The sequence below is a fragment of the Lepisma saccharinum genome, chromosome 2 (assembly GCF_977018435.1).
Source record: "Lepisma saccharinum chromosome 2, izLepSacc3.1, whole genome shotgun sequence".
NCBI classification, from domain to species: Eukaryota; Metazoa; Arthropoda; class Insecta; order Zygentoma; family Lepismatidae; genus Lepisma; species Lepisma saccharinum.
In genome coordinates this window covers 13919867-13935845 of record NC_139230.1, presented here as the reverse complement: position 1 = coordinate 13935845, position 15979 = coordinate 13919867, and the positions used below count along the sequence as shown (strand labels likewise).

Here is a 15979-nt window from a genome sequence, read left to right as displayed (position 1 = left end):
GGAGGAATGGCTGCAAATCCCTCTCACCACTGTGCAGGATCTCTATTGGTCCTTCCCCGGATGTATTGCTGCTGTACTGGGCACCAAAGGCATCCCAACACCATACTAATAAAGGCTAGTGTGGGTGTTCCAGGTGCTTCAGTTCCAATGTAGGTTATTAATAGCCCTTTTCCAAGTTTATGGTCATTCCAGCCTGCCTACACAAGTTTTTGAAGACAGTAGAACAGTCTCCGGCTGAACTGATTGGATAGAAAAATTTTACACGGTCCATGTACGCTATGTTGCCACATTGTAAGTAATTTGTCATGGTAATGCAGTTATTGGTAGTTTTTGTTATTGCCAAAGGGCTGAGCAGGGATCGTGTGTGTATATTTTCAAAAGAAAGTTGGAAATAATCCATTAAGGTAGGTCTATTCATGAATGGGAGGGAGGATTTGTTTGACAAAAAATACTGGGGTTGTAAAGAATTTCCAGCAATGAATTTGTGTCAACAGGGGGTTGGTAAACCTAGCTCTTTGATGTTTGAAATTATGATTACTTCTTATAATATATTCCTGGTTGTGTTGAGATCATTGAATTATTATTCAAACGTGAAATGCATTAATTTTAGTTATGCTAATCAAATGGTTGACCAGGTTCAACCTTCACCACATTGCACAAAATACAGAAAAAATATAGCAGGAAACAGGAGTGTTTAAAATACATATTATTTAGCTTCACTCCACTCCATGTATACTCTGTCCCAGGAAACTGTGGAGCAAGCCACACCTAACAATAGAGAAGGGGACGAAGCGAGTCTGCGGAGCAAAGAGCTGGTAACTGCAGCCCTATTTTCCTCTTAATGCATTCATGTCCCTCTCACATGTTCATTGGTCAAGTCTTCTCGAGTCACTGCTTGTGCAGACTTGTTTTCCTTCACTTGCTCCAGAGATTCCCGGGGTAGAGTATACACCTCCATAATTATGTTTAATGATTAGGAGTTCAATTTGTATGAGGTGTACATTTCAGGGCTTAGAATGTATTCCTAATTAGATTTTGTGTGCATAGTGCAAGCTTAAAATTAAACCTACTTCCCTTAATCTGCAATAGAAAAAGGACAAAGATTATAGACCAAAAAAAATGGTTTTCTGTATGAAAAAGAAACTATTTGAAGAGAGCCTTTGAAATTATCTGCAATTGTTTTTAGAAAACCCTCACCAAGCATGCCCTGCATGCCACTGCTAGTTGCTTACATTTATGTACCACAAAATATTGAATTTTTTTAACCGTTTTTGGAAGGTTATTTAAATGCAAAAATTATTTTAAAAACTTAATATTTCTCCCCAAAATGATTTTTTTAAAACTTTCATTGATTCCTATTTAGAGCACGACAAAAACTATACAGGAATAGGATGAGAAAAAGTGCCAGAAGGGCGGATAAACAAAAATAATGGAGACATTAAACACTTACCACACAAAATATCAAGTTATTTCTTTTTGTGTGGTAAGTGTTTACTGTCTCCTTCATTTCATTTATTTATATATATATGTATGTATGTATGTATGTAGCTATACATGATATGTACAATAAAACAGTGTTCTTGACTAGGGTACTTATGGTCACCTATCATGCTTTTTGTGTTGAAAATGCAATTTTTTCTTTTTATGTATTACTGAACAATTATAAACTATGTCGCATGGTTGTAGAATCGTAATAGTGCTACATTTTAGAATTTTAAAATTGATTTTGGTTATTGCAGGTGCCACAGGAGCTCTCCAAATAGGAAATTTTGTGTAAGATGTAAATTCTCATGGTCTTCTTGTTTGTTTTTTTTTGGAAGTGGATACCAAAATTTACCTTCACACAAAAGTGGGATTCCTTGAGAAAAAAACAAAACAAAACCAACCGCAACTGTCTACAGTAAATAGCTTTCCTTCTATAAATTCCTTGTGCAGCACTGCACATTTGAAAACCACCCACTTGAAATCCTCCCATCCCAAGAGGCTTACAGGCAGGAGAAGCTATCGTTCACTAAACATTTTTATAGTCGAGCTCTGCAGCTATACTCTAGAGGCATAATTGTTAACGATTTAAAAATAACAGTTTTAAGTATAGTAACAAATGTATATTTTTGCTTCTTTACATATAAACAAACAATTACAGCAATATGTTTAAAAAATTATGACATGACGAGCATAACACTATCTTCAATCTGAGGCTCAATGTATGCATACTTTTCACTTTTTCAAAACCACTTTCAATTAAGTTATTAAATTGTAAACAGAAGGGAAAAAATGTAACTGTATTAGCAATACTATCAAAACACACAATCGAAAAACACCTGCAATGCAGGTATTTCCTAAACTGGCTCAAGACAACTTTACCTTGTTGGCAACAACTCCATTCCTCTCCTTGAATTATTGCCACTGAGCAAAAGACAGATACAGTGAAGAAATCACAGTCTGCAAGACAGATCATACTTGTACAGTGAAATTTACAAAGAAATTACACAGAAAACATTTACAAATGTGGAAAATCCTAATAAGAAACTAGTAAAAGACACAATAATCTCATGTTTTCCTGGTGCTGTCAGAATGCTCATAATTAATATATTGTAGATATTTTACAAAATTCTTACCATGCAGAACAATTAACAGAATGATCATAAAATGAAGATTAAACATAACACCAAGTGTTTGATTTTGAGTATTTAAGAAAGCTGGCAAAATACAATCTTCAACAACAGATCTTATATTCCCATGTAAGAACAAAGTATCAATTTAACTGCATATGTTATAAACATGTTACATGTATTATGATACATTCAACAATTAACTTTTTTATCATTGCCATTAAACTCATATCCTTTTTAAAAGAAATATTGCTGTAGAAACATATGAAATACAAGGATTGTAAGATTTTTCCATAACATTCAAAGCCATCAGCTTACAAATGTTAACATTTTCTTGGTATATCAGACACAATGCCATAGTAGTAGTGATTTTTAGAACCTGGGTAAAGAAAGCTAGTTTCTCTGTTTATGTCTAAGGGTATAAAATGATTGTCAAGAAGACTCAGCAGAATTCGGAAAGGAGGGAGAGGCATCAGAGACAATCACGTTGCATGATAATATTTAGCAGCACAAATATTCACCCAGACAGAACTACACGAAGTACACATACCCTCCCCCTCTCTCTTTCTTCAACCACTTCAAATTTCAAATCAATCATCCAATTCCCTTGGAAAATTTAGTACTCGCAAACTACAACCTGCGATACATTCATTTTTTGAATATCATGAACACATTACTGCTTGCTGTCTACTCTGTTAACACAAGCTGTATTTGTTGTTTACATAAAGTATGTCACTTGCAGAGTTTCTAACAAGCTGACATAGTTATAGTGTGTTGTCTGCATTTTCTATTACAGTGGATAATTTGAATTATTCAGTAATTCAAACAAAAGTTTATTCCCTTGATGACACGTGCTTTTATTAATTCGAAAATTACAAGGAAATGGGAAACATTAACCAGACACTGGAAAAATTAAAACTTTTGTGGCCACATCTTCAGTCGTAGAGAAAAGAGAAATGGCAGAATCAAAGTGAGAGTTCAACTTGCAAAGTTCGCAAGTCCAGATTGACTTTGAAGGTAAAAATCTAACTTCCAATTATGTCATTCTTCTTCTCTCAGACTGAAGATGCAGCCATAAAAATTTTAATTTTTTCAGTGTCTGGTTAATGTTTTTTATTTCCTTCCTCCAATATATATATATAGACAGGTTTATTTTAGTGATATACAAATTAGTAAATTTTACTGATTTCAGTGACCTATTCATTGCAAATTTTTTGCATTTAGTTCAGAGATTCTGCATTCATTCAATTCCCCAGCATGCCCTTGTAATACATTCATTTTCTTCTGAGATGTATGTAGCCAGATAACTTTTGCCTTAGAAAAAGAAACTACACATGAATTTTGCTTTGTTATTCATAAGGCCAAAAACAAAATTACAGAACTTCAGAAGTACAGTTGAACCTTGATTTCATGTTTTTCAGGGAAACAGTGTGAAAGAACTTAAAATGCAGGAAAATGTATAATCCAGGGAACATAAAATTGGGATTCCACTGTAAATCATGAACTACTTGGTGAAATATTGAATTATCTGCAAATTTAGGCCATGGGGACATGAATATTTAAAAATGCATAGTAATAATTTTTAAAAATGCATCATGTTACATTTCTCATAATCACATGGTGTAATCTTGTGCATAGAAGTACAAATGAGATTTCTCTTTGTAGGTGCAATTCATTGTCATCGTACTCTCAGCAATGGGTTTTTACAAAGTACTTTATATCACTTTATGCTACAATAATATTGTTCATGTGCACGACCAAGTGATAATTGCAACATGTATCACTTTGCAACTTTTTATCTACCAATAAGAAAATATTCATGTCTCTGTGACCTTGCTGATAAACCAATAAGACATCTGATGATTACTCTATCCCATTAACACTTGCATATGTGCATGATATAAGTTTCTTCAGCTTCAATGTGTGTTAGAAGTACATATGTACAGTTGTTGCGACTTCTGGATTCTAATAATTCCATTGAAAGTAAATGGGAGTGTCACAATCCAGAAGCGTCAGTGACTGTACTAAATTACATACATGACAATTCTGCATTTCAAATTAATTAATTTTAAATATGTCACTTCATTTTAGAATACTGAAGTTAATTGTGATGAACTTTCTGAATTATTGTGTGTGGTGTATTTTTCATTATTTTATCAGTATTATTGGATGTAAAAAAAACTTAAATTTTAGAAAAAACACCACAGTTACATTTGAGGATACAAAATACTCAAGCATATGATGATGATTCATTCAGCATTTTCTACCAAGTAGTTAACAAAAGATATGAAACACTGAATATTAATTTTATTTTGTATACATATCTTCTCTTATCTGACTTGGTCCTTCTCCTGTCTAAACTGTCTTCCTTAACCACAAAATTTACACTGTATATTAAAATATAATTACACATTGCTTATTGCATGCACAAATACTATTGTGTGGATCTAAGTGCAATTAAATGCACAGATTATAACTTGAATGCGTCACTAACCAATCTTATAAATCAGATTTATTTGGCATTACTGCACTTATTTCCTGACTACCTTATACTGGCTTCAGATAATTAGTACACATTGGTCATGCAATGTTGTTACTGCATATGATTTGAAGGCTTGGCACAGAAAGGAAATTCGTACATCAATTATTTTTCACTGGGCGGTGTACCTGTTTAATGCTTAAAGAGAGATTTCACACCGAAGTGAAAAGTAACACATATTGCATGCCCATGAAGACCACAAAATGAATGGGGCTTATGTAATTTGTGACATCCCTGCAGTGTGAAACTTTGCAATTGATTGGTTTATTCTCAAGCAACATGTGTTGTGCGTCACTTGTCACTTCAGAACAAAATCTCCTGAAGATATTAACAATCATTATTTCAGGGATAATTAATTCAAATGTTTCAAGCTAGATTGCAGAAAAATCCTAGATGACAACTTTTATTACAGTTCCCTTCATTTTAATGAAATGAATGCCATGAAGTTGAAGAAATTACACAGAAAAGTAACTAAAAATGTCCCAGTATTAAACTGCATATTTGTAAGCCCTTACTAATTTTTAAGCATTTCATGTATGTTCTGCACAGGAACGTTATGGATTCTTTCCACTATTTATAACCAGAGGAAAATATATACGTCTCTGTCTCTCTCTCTCTTTTCGCTTTTTACAAGTGTTTGCTTTATTTACAGATTTTGCATCTTCCATCACCATTTATGACCTGTACAAAGTAGATCAATAAAATGATCTGTAGCTATGTGAATCTATTCATTGATACATAAACTTTGCAAAATTGTAGTGAAAGTGCGTTATCTTTGTATCTGTGCATCACTGCTTATATAAAGTCTAAAAATAATTATATAGGAGACTTTAAAGAAATTACAAAAAGGAAATTTGTACATATTTGATGAATATCATAATATCTCCTTTTAGAAATTGAAACTTGGTAACACAATATTCCTGTTTTGTAATTTCACTTGGTCCCATTTATGAACAAATAAACAAACAGGGAGTGGCTATGATGTCTATTAACAGATGTAGTAGTTCATTTATGGTATTACAGAAATTAGATGCATCAGTTATATTTTAAAGTGTTTACGTACTAAATACATGGCACTCAAGTTCACACACTTTAGAATCAAATTAATATTTATCAGCTTTTAAGAACCACATTTGTTTGCCGTTTTCAATATGTAATTCTAAGTAAGTGTTTATAAAGTAATCTTATGTTTAAGTAAAGAGAAGATATTCTTTTTGATGATAATGGCTCTATAGCATTTTGTAATATGGCAAGAAAGCAGGAATAGGAGAGAAAAAATTATGAACAAAACTAGATACAAAATAACAGAAAACATAAGTCAGCTGATGGCCCCTTTTACAGTAACAACAACATTTGAAATAAATGATTTCAGATTTTTTTAAAATAACCAACTATTTTGAATCAGTTCTAAAATGATTTACTTTGTAACTAGCTGTTGTTATGCTTCATAATATACAATGAGGAAAACAATATTAACAAGCATATGCAACATTATGAAATATGAAAATCTCTTTAATAGAATTAACAAAGGATAGTTATGAACATTGTCAAAGTTACACATGTACATCAAGAACAGGTGAATAAAAAAATATTTTCTATTGTAATATGAAGTTAACAGAAATAATATTAATAATAATACTACATATTCAATATTTAAGCAACACACCATTGTCCTCACACAAATTTGTACCATAGCAATCCATAGAAATAATCTTTCAGAGAATACATTTTACAGTTATTGGTTGGGTAAGCTATGTAAGATGGCTGAAGTTGAGTTGAGAAGTCCAATTCTCTGCTTGTGTTTTCTCTGCTCAGTCATCTGAAAAATCACAAAGTAAAAAAATAATAAATTTTATTCCCCAAAAATGTTTAGACCAATGTCCTATCTTTATACATCAGAGAAAGTTTTGTTCATTTTGCCATTAAAAAGTACAGATATGTTTTCATTTACAGGAATCAGTTACATTTACTTCCAAGTATATTATAACTATACACAGAATATAGAGAAACTGTCAAAGTATATGTTTTGAATTAATAATAATATATATTAGGGATGGGCTGATATGAAATTTTGGCTGATACTGATAAAGTACCGATATAAAATTTACTGATACCGAAAACCAATATTCTAACGATCCGGTACAAAATTCCAAATAGGTCTTGAAGAACCTGGGTGGATCATTGGCCTCATTAATAAATGTGTGTTTCCAGGTGACTGCAGTGCCAAAGAAGGTGCATATTTAGAGATTTACTTCTTTAAACAGTAGGGCATGGAGATTATCCATAAAAATTATAATAAAATGGCAGAATTTTGCACTAAATTAAAAGACATTTATAGATATATTGGATTGGTAAAATAATCTTTAATGTTACTGATACACCAATATGCCTATATTGGCCAATACCGATTAATCTATCCCATCCCTAATATATATATCCAGCTCACACCCCTACCACACCAAAAAAGCCATCCCATTTTCCCTTGCCCTCAGAGGCCAGCGCCTCAACTCATCCCCCTCATCCCGCCAAAACTACAGCCTACGCCTGCACCAAGCCCTAACCAACCATGGCTACCCCTCCACCCTCATCAACAAACAAATCACTAGAGCCAACTCCCACAACCGCACCAAACAACCCAAAACCAACCCTCCAACTCTGATCACCCAATACCACCCCCACATTACGAAAATCAGACATACCCTCCACTCCCTCCTCCCCATCCTGCACAGTGATCCTGATACCAGGGACATCTTTCGGGATAAACCCAGGGTCGTCTTCCATCGCCCCCCAACCTCCAAAACATCTTGGTCTGAAACATTCCCACCCCTTCCACACCACTCCCCCCAGCTCACAGGTGCAACAAACCCAGATGCAAGACCTGCCCCATACTCATCACCTCCCCCACCCTCCTGATCCCCACAGCGGCAGGTGAGTTCACCCTTCACCCTAAGGGCACCTGCCACTCATCCAACCTAATTTACACCCTCATCTGCCAAATCTGCGGCAACTTCTACTTAGGCGAAACCTCCACCCCCTTGAATCTAAGGATCAATAATCACCGTTCCTCCACCCAAAACTCCGATTTTACAGTTGCCATCCACACCAACAGCCATAACACCACCTTCAATAACTGCTTCAGTGTTGACTCATCCATCTTTTACCCCCCAGCTCTGACACATCTTTCCGCAGGCGATGAGAAAGGGCCTATATAGCAGGCATGCACGCCACTATACCCCACGGACTCAACTTAGCCAACCAGTAACCCTTTCCTCTACTCCCCGAAACTACCCACCCACCTTACAGTAAACACTGGTTAAAGTACTTTTCATTATCTATCAACTGTTTCTGGCAACACTGATTGTAGAGAGGCTACAGTCAGTATTCTGTGCCTCTTCTCCAAGTGACGCCGATCTTTTTTCCTTCTATCTTGAAAATGCGACTCAGATCGCAAAATATAGAATTATTTCTCTTCGTGTGGTAAATGTTTACTGTCTCTTTCATCATTTGTGTGTGTGTGTATATATACAGGGAAGTTATTTCAGTCGTTTACCGTCAGACCGTTGGCCGCCGAGCACCCCCTTCATGCAACTGTTCCCGGCAAATTGACTTACAGGAAGTCCGTAACAGAAACCGCTTGCTTTGTAATGTTTCTACTTTTCACAATTACAGTTACAATTACAATTGAAATAAGCACATACCTTGTCGCAAGGATGCTGGAAAAGGTGCCTTCCCAAATACAAATATTTCTGGCACCTTATTTCTGACATCTAATCATAGATTAGACATCGCTACTTTATCCTCAGTTGTCGCGACAGCGCCGGCAGCTTATCGGGGGTCGGGGGAATTGTCAGCCGTGAGAGGGCGCTTCATACTGAATGAACGCGATACCTGTCGCCAGTGATGCCGACCGTAGGGACATGTCCCTACGCATAGGGACTTTCACTATATTTCACCCGCATAGGGACAGATTTTACCAAATAAGGGAAAACGTAGGGACTTTTTTCAATCTTGGAAAACAACATTTTATTGTGCAAAGGTGCAAAGCTTACTCGCCAGTCAGTCGCACTTTCTTCGTGCTCGGTTTGGAATGAATGGATTAGTTTATCTGGATACTTTAGCGAGGAGGAGAAAAAAAGAACTAACCAACAAATCTCCATCAGAATTTTGAAACACGTTATCGGTTACCAAGAACTTTCAAGACAAGTTCTTTTTTCAAAACATTTCCACTCTTGCGAAAATAGTGCTAACATTGCCACATTCTAACGCGGAAACGGAAAGAATATTTTCAATGTTAAGTGATACAAAAACAAAGAAAGATAAATAAAATGGGACCAGAATTGTTCAAGACTGCAGGAAATACAGCATCACCAACCAATATCTATCTCTTAACACCAGCGGCATGTATGACTTCAAATAACATAATCAACAGTAAACGACTCAACCTTATTCATTAGGGGTGTGCGGGATCAAGAAAAGCCAGGACCGGGATCGGGAAAAAAATTTCCCGTCCCGATCCCGACTTTTCGGGATCCCAAGCAGTCTGGAAATACCGAATGGTCACTTTAAAAAGTCGTTAATTCTCGACGTTTTCTGCATTGTAAGTTTCTGGAACTTATCGGAAATTGTAAGTTTTTATTCTAGAAATGCAAAAACAATCACTTAAAGTGAAAAGCAAATTTTTCCGTCCCGAATGTCGGGATTTACAAAAATTGCCGTCCCGACCCACAAAATTCTGTCCCGCACACCCCTATTATTCATTAAGGCAAGAATTTACAATACCGGACCATTCTGTAATTTCTATGCTACGTCTTATACTCACGAAATAATTAGTTGTGATGATTTATCTTAAGTTAACCAGGGTGGCTACAAACAATCAGAAATGAAATTCCCTGACTTTTCCAGGTTTTCCAGGACAAAATTTACATTTTTCCCTGACAATTAGAAACTAAACTAAATTGATGTTTTTGCAAATTCTAACTAATAAACTCATACACATCCACGTACGGTTTTGTTAAGTACCAATATTATCTTCTATGAAATTGACTTAATTTCTCTATTCTCTATGATTTGAATTCAAACTGCAAAATAGTGAATTTGGAAAATTATTACAATTCACAAGCTAGGGAAGGATTATGGAATTTTGTCATACGCAGTAAGTTTAAAATAAAATATTTGATTATTTTTAAAGTTACGACTAAATGAGATAAGAGTGAAGAGTGAATGATTAAGAAATACAATTTGTAATTTATCAGTCTCCTTATACATTCTCGGTATTATATGTTGATATTTCCACTGAGGTTTGGAACCCTCTGCTTGCAAGAACCATGAGTGCGGACTGCGGACTCATTTTTCAATGAATAAAGCTACTTCTCTCTTCTCTGTAAAGCAAACAACTTAACTCTTGCATATAAGTGAAACAATTGAATCGAACAAAATTAAGTGTCATATTTCCTTACATTATCAATGGGATTTCTGCTTCAATACAGTATATCCAAGTGAAGTACTGTGAAACTGACAACATGCAGTTATACCATTATTGCCGACGAAAAGGGTATGTAGGTATTAGAAATTTAATGCAAGGAATTTATAGAATTGCATTGTATAGGTACCTGATTTAGCTAACCACATATTAAAACAGGAACACTCTAATAAGAAAAGCTTCTGAAAGTTCATATACGAGGGGCATCCTGAAAAAGCTCCAATGGTGCCCATACGCAGCACTAGTGGTCGGAGAGCGACACACACACATGCAGGCAGGAAGAAGTGGCATGTAGTTGTAATCTGGTACAGTTGCAATGCAGCCATTTTAGGACAGTTCTAGGTTAAAGATTGCAGCTCTCATACAGTCTCTCACAGACTGCGATGTAGCTTACATTGCACGCTCAGTTTGGATAGATGGAAAACATCCCGGTTCTCCCCGCAGGGGATCGACCCCGGGTCTCTCGCATAGTAGTCAGACACCCTAACGACTGAGCTTCATTATTACTCGCTCGATAAATGCTGATGGTGCGCACTTAGCTTGGTAATTCAAAACATATCTCGTGCGCCAAATACGAAGATGTGGCTCCAGTGTGATGGTAGATACGCACTCGATCTCCTGTTAGAACCCTGCTCCTTTGCTCTGTGATGCAAATGGTTATGATAGAAGTTGAAAAAATCGTGGGAAATACATGATTTAATGTGGCTCTCAGAATTATTCCATGTACGTATAACTCTATAGTTTACTCTTGAGTAAAATATTGGAAAACTTGCATGTTTTATGTACACAAACATGGCCTAGAAAAGACAAGAATGTTGGATTTCATGGAATTTTTCGTTGTTTTTGGACATTTCTTTAAAAAAAATCGCTAAAAATGCCAACAATTCGCATTTTATGCCAAATTCGCATTATTTCGATATTTCGAAAGGGTGAAAAATGTGTCCAGACATCACTGCACATTCCTAAACATAACTTCGCAGCAATTACCATTTTTCACGGTTTCCCTACTAATTGGAAATTACTTTCTGGCCACCCCTCGTATAAATCAGTAGATGGAAAGTGAAAATTTAGCAGGGCTGGCAGAGAAAAGTCAATTCCTGAAGAAAGTGATTTGCTTTTATGATTGGAGTAAATATGATATTAAAATATTTACGTATTTATTATTAGTATTTTATTTCATAATATTGGACATTAACCTTACTCAGTGAGAGATTAATGACCATCTCTCACGAGTTTAAACAGACAGGACAGAGAGTGGCAATAATTTCATTGTAATACTAGTGTTGCAGTAAATTTGAGGTTGGGAGCATGCCCTTGCCAATTTTTATAACGTTCACCAATGCACGTTTATGTTTCACTTTTTCATGATAGTATTCAATATATATCCTATTTTGTTGGATTCTCCTTGATATCTAAGAATAGTGCAATGTTATTGTAAACGTATGTTAACTTGTGCGAAACCAATAATACATCAGGATGATGAAAGAAAACCTTCGTAAGCACTGCTACATTAAATAAGGTGAAGTGAGCCAGAAGAGTAATAAAATTCCAGCAGCATAATTGCAGTCTAAAGCTCTTCTTGTTTATGCATAAGATTTTTGTTGGATGTTGCAGTCCATGCAATTTCTGTCGCATGTTGTAGTGAGATACTTTGTCGGGTGGTGATATTCGACAAAAATCGTATGTATCAATGGAACCTATTTGTTTCCATGTTCCTTCAGTTTGTCCAACAAAATGCCTTACTACGATGTCCGACAACTATCGGACGGCGCCACCTGGTCTTGTCCCCTCCATCTATTGACAAGTCCCCTTACTACTCCCAAACGGACAAGAAAAAATGATAATTCAATGCATTTTCCACGTAATATTTAAGAGGCTTAACCTTTACTCCCCCGATGATAAAATATGGTATCATCAGAGTAAGGTCGTACTGGCCTGATGATACCATATTGTTGACTTGTAGGTAAAAATTAGGCCAATTTTTCAGTCAAAGATCTGGGACAATAATATATTACTATTACTACTTCTACTACTACTACTACTACTACTAATAATAATAATAATAATATAATAATTTTAATTATTATTTCCATGCAGCATGGAGAAAAGCACAGCATTCCAAACACACGCGTCTTTCAGAGTGATGCCTTGAAAATAACCACGAGTTTATGATGTTATGTTAGGATAACTATGATTTAAAAGAGAAAAAAGTTGTTTCGTATCTCAGTTGCAACAATGTTCAACACACTGGCGTACAAAGGATTTTTTTTTCGGGAGGGACTGGAATAGTAAATGTGGATAGTAAATGGCTTCGATTTGGAGGGCAGGATGCATAATCAAATATTTCGTATTTTTGGAGCTTTTCAGTCTATTAAAATTGTATTCAAAGACAAAAATGGTAATCGGGATTCACTTTAAAAGAGGTTTCGCATTTACACATTTTGATTTATTAAAGTTCTTAACGGATTTTTATTTGAAAATTCTGATTTTATCAAAATTTCGGTAGGGGCTGGAACACCATCGGCCACCCCTCTACGTACGCCAGTGTTCAATGAACATGTATTTTTTTTGTGTGTGAACAATGAGAATTAACTAAATAAAGTTATTGGTACGTTGTAAGAGGCTAATGTCTAGACACAGGCTAAGCGGACAAGAAGAATACAGTCACCAATTCGCTTTCCCATTATATTGTTTACCACAGCTCGTTTGAATGTCTCTCTTTAAAATGTCGCACCTTGTTGACTAGACAATTATTAAAACGACAATAAGCTTAACTATTGTAAAATGTTTTGTTGGTAAGAACAGCGAGATAATCCAGATGTGAATTATCGGGGACATTTATGCGGGGGAAAAAGCCGGAAAAATTCCAACCAATTTCGGGAATCGAATCCGGATCTCCCGCTTGATTGTCACTTGTCAGACGCTCTACCGACCAGATCACCGCAGCTCCTTGGATGAGTTCCATACTTTGATTATTTCAATTTATTTTAATATATTTTCTTGTATTTATGGATCATCTTCACCCTTGAAATGTCTCACCTCGTTGACCAGACAATTATTTCATAACAAAGAAACAAATAATGCTCCCAGGATTTGATAAAAATCTAATGACTAGAAAGTAATTTCGTTCTATTGTTTTCATAAATACAATATTTATGTAGATCTCTACTACTTAATAGTAGTAGTAGTGGTATTTGTAGTATTATTAGTATTAATTCAGCTAGTTAATTAATTATAAGTATTGTTAATTAATTGTGATTATTATTATTTAATTCAAGTAGCCTATAATAAAACAATGGTAATGTGAATTTGGAAAAAGTTTTAGAAATAACACCCCCCTTGATGAAATCCTGCGTACGCTAATGGCACCCCCAAAGCCCCTTTCTCGGTTTGGCATTCTGAATTGTACACGATTGCATGCTCTGATGTTTTAGCTGCAAAACAAAACTTATCCGAAGTAGATTGCTCCCATAGTGCCCAAGTTATAACAATTTTCTGAGCAATATGAAAATTACCAATTTTTCGAAAAACAGAGTTTCACATTTTGGCTTATTATTCAACTTGTATGGCACCCAAGAACATGAAACATGTTTCATTCTCTTTGGAAACATACATTCTTTGAAGAGAATACTAAGGTTTGCACCTTCTCCCCGAAATAGCGGGAGAAGAGGGGGCAAACTAAGGATTTTTTTTTCATTGAAATTCGGGGGTTGTGCCCCAAGCCCCCCTTCCTCGGTCCGGCGTTTTGAGTTGTACACGGTTGCATGCTCTGATGTTCTATCTGAAAAACAAAACTTATCGGAAGTAGATTGCTCCCATAGTGCCCGAGTTATAACAATTTACCTCCAAAAATGCAAATTACCTATTTTTCGTAAAAAGTATTACATTTTGGCTTGTTATTCAACTTGTATGGCATCCAAGAACATGAAACATGTTACGTTCTCTTCAGAAATGTCCATTCTTTGAAAAGAATACTAAAGTTCGCGCCCTTTCCCCAAAATAGCGGAGAAGAACTTGAAGAAGGGGCAAACTCCAGATTCTTACATTTTTCCAATTGAAATTCGGGGGTCGTGCCCCCAAGCTCCCCTTAATCGGTCCGGCGTTCTGAATTGTACACGGTTGCATGGGCTGATGTTTTAGCTGCAAAACAAAACTTATCAGAAGTAGATTTCTCCCATAGTGTCAGAGTTATAACAATTTTCCTCTAAAAATGCAAATTACCTATTTTTTGTAAAAAGAAAAAAAATCACATTTTGGTTTATTATTCGACTTGTATGGCACCCAAGAACATGAAACATGTTTCATTCTCGTGACAAATGTCCATTCTTTGAAAAGAATACTAAAGTTCGCGCCTTTTCCCCAAAATAGTGGGAGAAGAGGGGGTAAACTCCAGATTCTTACATTTTTCCCATTGAAATTCGGGGGTCGTGCCCCCAAGCTCCCCTTAATCGGTCCGGCGTTCTGAATTGTACACGGTTGCATGCGCTGATGTTTTAGCTGCAAAACAAAACTTATCTGAAGTAGATTACTCCCATGGTGCCCGAGTTATAACACTTTTCCTCCAAAGAGTGTTCGAATTTAGAATTCCCGCCGAGAAGCCGAGGCGAGAGAAATTTCTCTCTCTTTCTCTCTCTCTCCTCCTGCCATCACTGGTTTCTGGCTCCGTGGTTGTATTGCACATAAAAGGGGCCTAAAAGTTGAGGCCGAAACTTACGAACGAGATTTCCTGTTCCCGTGCAGTTCCATAACGATATCTTTAAATAAATAAATAAATAAAAAAGCCAACGAAGACTAAATTCCCTGACATTTCCCTGACTTTTTTTGACACCTCAAATTCCCTGACTTTTCCCGGTTTTCCAGGTTTTCCAGGTCTGTCGCCACCCTGGTTAACATGTTGGGGTGAGGTGAAAAAAATGTTCATTAACGTGTAGAGTTGTAAAATAAGCTTTTCAATTCTCGCAATGATTCTCAGTATACAAGTATGGTAGCCTTATTTGTTGATATGAACAATTGACGACATTCGCAATTAGTTACGCTGTCTACAGCGTTGCCACACTGTTGATTTCACACTTGGAGAGCATGGATCGTGTAAGAATGGTGGAAGAGAACAGTAAAAATGTTGTTAATTTTGTACAGATTGTTAGGAGTGTGCAGGAGGATGGCCGTGGGCTAATTAATAAACTTATGGATTTCGGTATATTACCCAAAGAAGGTGCTTACATGTGACAGTGACAATCACGATGTAGAAGAACATGTGGAGTGTGGACTGATTTGATTACAGGTAAGTTTGGCAATAGTGCATCGATCGTAAAAGTGCAGGATACGAAAATGGCATCTTCGATGATGAAC

The 15979-nt window shown here is 35.9% G+C and overlaps 1 protein-coding gene across 18 annotated transcripts in view; it reads right to left on the bottom strand.

Moving 5' to 3' along the window:
• Positions 1 to 2090: 2090 nt before the first annotated feature.
• Positions 2091 to 15979, bottom strand: part of Itpr (Inositol 1,4,5,-trisphosphate receptor) — a 181457-nt gene continuing 167568 nt past the window's right edge. For all 18 annotated transcript variants that reach the window (XM_083117057.1, XM_083117063.1, XM_083117056.1 and 15 more), the window contains one exon: positions 2091 to 6970. In XM_083117057.1, coding sequence (XP_082973183.1) covers positions 6887 to 6970 — 84 coding nt within the window. In that variant the 3' untranslated portion in view covers positions 2091 to 6886. The remainder of the gene's footprint in view (positions 6971 to 15979) is intronic.